The following is a 2,899-nucleotide window of genomic DNA, read 5'->3' as shown; positions in this document are numbered from 1 at the left end:
TAAGCTTGCCAGCTGCCGTCACTCACGCTCACCAATACAAAGACAGACAGAGTAGGGGAAATTTGAGCGTACAAAATTTCAATCTCAGAGGCAGCTGGTGGCGATCGTTGTGTGCTGGTGTGCGTGAGTGTGTGTGCAAGAGGGAGAGAGCGTTGCGCCGGTAACCGGTATGTGTGTGTGTGTGTGTGTATGTATGTTGTGCGTGAGTAAGTGTGTGTGCTGTGTGTGGCACGTGCTCGCTTTTTTGAGCAGAGATTTGTTGGCGGTGCCTCAATCTGCAGCTGGAGCTGCGTTCAATGAACAGAGGCAGAGCACAGCTGTTACGGCGGCAGGCGACAGACAATCAGGGCGAGAGAGGGTCAGAGGGGGGTGAGTGGAAGTGTAGAAGAGAGATCATTGAATGTTGATGTCTGATGTGTGCGGCTCGTGGTGGTTGATTTCCGTACAGAATCCGCCCGTGGCACTAAATCGGAAGTAGGTAGCAGCCGATCCCTTTTTGCCACTCACTCAAGGGGGTTGCTTGCTTGCCGATTCTCAGTTTTAACTTGGGGGTTGATCGATCCTGCGCCGAGGTGGAAGTCTATATAAAATTAAAGTGATCCTCGGCGGTTGCATCATTCGTATACGAAACTGCCAGCGAGCGAGACGCGTGCGAGAGCAGCCGTAAATGATCAGCGCCAGTGATTCCAAGTTTAGAAAGAATATTAAACAGATCCTACTGCGATCCTCAGTGCGAAAAGTGATTTGGTGATTACCCAAGCTATAATGGATAAACTCAACTACAGTAAATGCCCGCTGAAAAAGCGACCAATTCTCGTCGAGGAGCCGCCACATGAGGATCACCTGTGTCATGGTAGGTTTACCGTTCCTCACCAATAGGAAATGAATGCAAATATCTTCTAGGCATCTTTAGAAGCTCTGTAAGTCAACTTGTTATTGTGCTTTGCAGATGAGGGACCCGTTGATCTTAGTGTGGCTTCCGCTGCGGTGCCCCTAGTGCCTCCACATTGGTCCATCAAAAAGGTGCCGCAGCCACAGCCGGTGACGCAGGAGCTGCGTCGTCGCTTCGATGCAGCCATGACACAGACCAAGGATCAACTAGCCCGACGCATTTGGGAGGAGACACGAGAGATTGCTCGCGCCTTTCCGGATGTCTTTACGCGCGAGGAGATTGCCAAGAGTCTGGCCCGTCTCGGCTATGGTGACTTCGAGCTGCCGCCCGAGGATGAGGTCATGGAGTTAGAGCAGCAGCGGGACTTGGAAATGACTGCCAGCTACGCGCGCATTTCGCCACCTTTGGTGCCCGCCTCGATCGTCAAAGTGGAGCACACGGAGGAGCCTTTTGGTCTGCGCAACTACAACAACAATTTGCTGAAGAGCATTGCCGAGTATGAGGATTGCATGAAGATGCCAATGCCACCGCCGCCACCACCACCGCCAATTGAGCCACAGGATTTGAGTGTGACGCCACAGCAGCGTCGTGGCTTGAGTGAAAATGTCAATCTGCACAATGTGGCACGAGCACTGCTCAGCATGCAGCACATGGCTCCACAGCAACAGCAGCAGTTGCCCGACCAGAGCTTCAAGTCTGCACCGGTACATCAGGTTGAGCAGGATGACGATGACTTGGAGAACCATGAGAACACCGAGAATCAACTGAATCTGAAGATCAAGAGCAGCAACGATCTGTACTATCAGTGCCAGCAGTGCAATAAATGCTATGCCACCTACGCGGGTCTCGTCAAGCACCAGCAGAGTCACGCCTACGAGAGCACCGAGTACAAGATTATACGCAGCAATCCCAGTGGTGGTCCCATCGTCGACCAAACTGAATTCTGCACGGATCAGGCATCGGCACTCATCCAAGCGGCGAATGTTGCCTCAGCGCAATCTATGCAGAAGCCGGTGGGTGTGCCACGGTATCATTGCAAGGATTGCGGCAAGTCCTATTCCACATACTCTGGCCTAAGCAAGCATCAGCAGTTCCACTGCCCTTCCGCCGAGGGCAACCAGGTGAAGAAGGTCTTCAGTTGCAAGAACTGTGAGAAGACATACGTCTCGCTGGGAGCCCTCAAGATGCACATACGCACCCACACACTGCCCTGCAAGTGCCCCATCTGTGGCAAAGCCTTCTCCCGCCCCTGGCTGCTTCAGGGTCACATACGCACCCACACGGGCGAGAAGCCCTTCAGCTGCCAGCATTGCAATCGCGCCTTTGCAGATCGCTCCAATCTGAGGGCGCACATGCAAACACACTCGGATGTGAAGAAGTACTCCTGCCCCAGCTGCACCAAGTCATTCTCCCGAATGTCGCTGCTGGCAAAACACTTGCAGACCGGCTGCCAGACGGAGCAGGGTGGTTCAACAGTAGCAGTAGCAGCAGCAGCAGCAGCCGGGTTCAATCAGCAGCAGCTGCAGCAGCATCTGCAGGACTATGATGAGATGGCGCCTCATCCGCTCTACTATGCGGGCAGCGTAGGCAGCAGCGGCGGGGAGGAGGAGGAGGGACCCGAATTTCAAATGCCCACGCAGGTCAGACGGGGCATTTACTAAGTACAATCAACAACCAGGGATTAAATCGATTTATTTAACCACAGTTATCCATAAGTTTCAGTCAGTTTTACAATTTAGCCAAATCATCAGGAAATCAATGCCAAATATTAGTTAGAGCAATTTTATTGCTTGTTAGGATCGTCTCTAGTGCAGGTTACCCCACATATTTAACAGTTAGAATTTATTTAAAGTATATATAATTATTTATTTCAATAGGATTATGTAAGCCAAGTCAGGGTGTTAGGATTAGGTGGGCAGCCATTTGTTGTTAACTAATGTTTTGTTTCAAATTATTAGCTGTATATTTCTTGTTAAAATCTCGTTGTGTACAAATCAAAATGGTGCG

At 51.2% G+C, this 2,899-nt stretch overlaps 1 protein-coding gene across 1 annotated transcript; it reads left to right on the top strand.

The window, feature by feature from the left end:
• Positions 1-765: 765 nt before the first annotated feature.
• LOC6566911 (oocyte zinc finger protein XlCOF8.4) lies at positions 766-2,553 on the top strand. The gene is made up of 2 exons (XM_001993308.1): positions 766-853; positions 950-2,553. Exons 1-2 carry the CDS (start codon positions 766-768, stop codon positions 2,551-2,553), a joined length of 1,692 nt encoding a protein of 563 aa, XP_001993344.1.
• The last annotated feature ends 346 nt before the right edge of the window (positions 2,554-2,899 follow it).

This window comes from Drosophila grimshawi, unplaced genomic scaffold, assembly GCF_018153295.1.
Source record: "Drosophila grimshawi isolate 15287-2541.00 unplaced genomic scaffold, ASM1815329v1 contig_1377, whole genome shotgun sequence".
NCBI lineage: Eukaryota > Metazoa > Arthropoda > Insecta > Diptera > Drosophilidae > Drosophila > Drosophila grimshawi.
The sequence above is the reverse complement of the archived record's forward strand: the minus strand, read 5'-3'. Positions and strand labels throughout refer to the sequence as shown.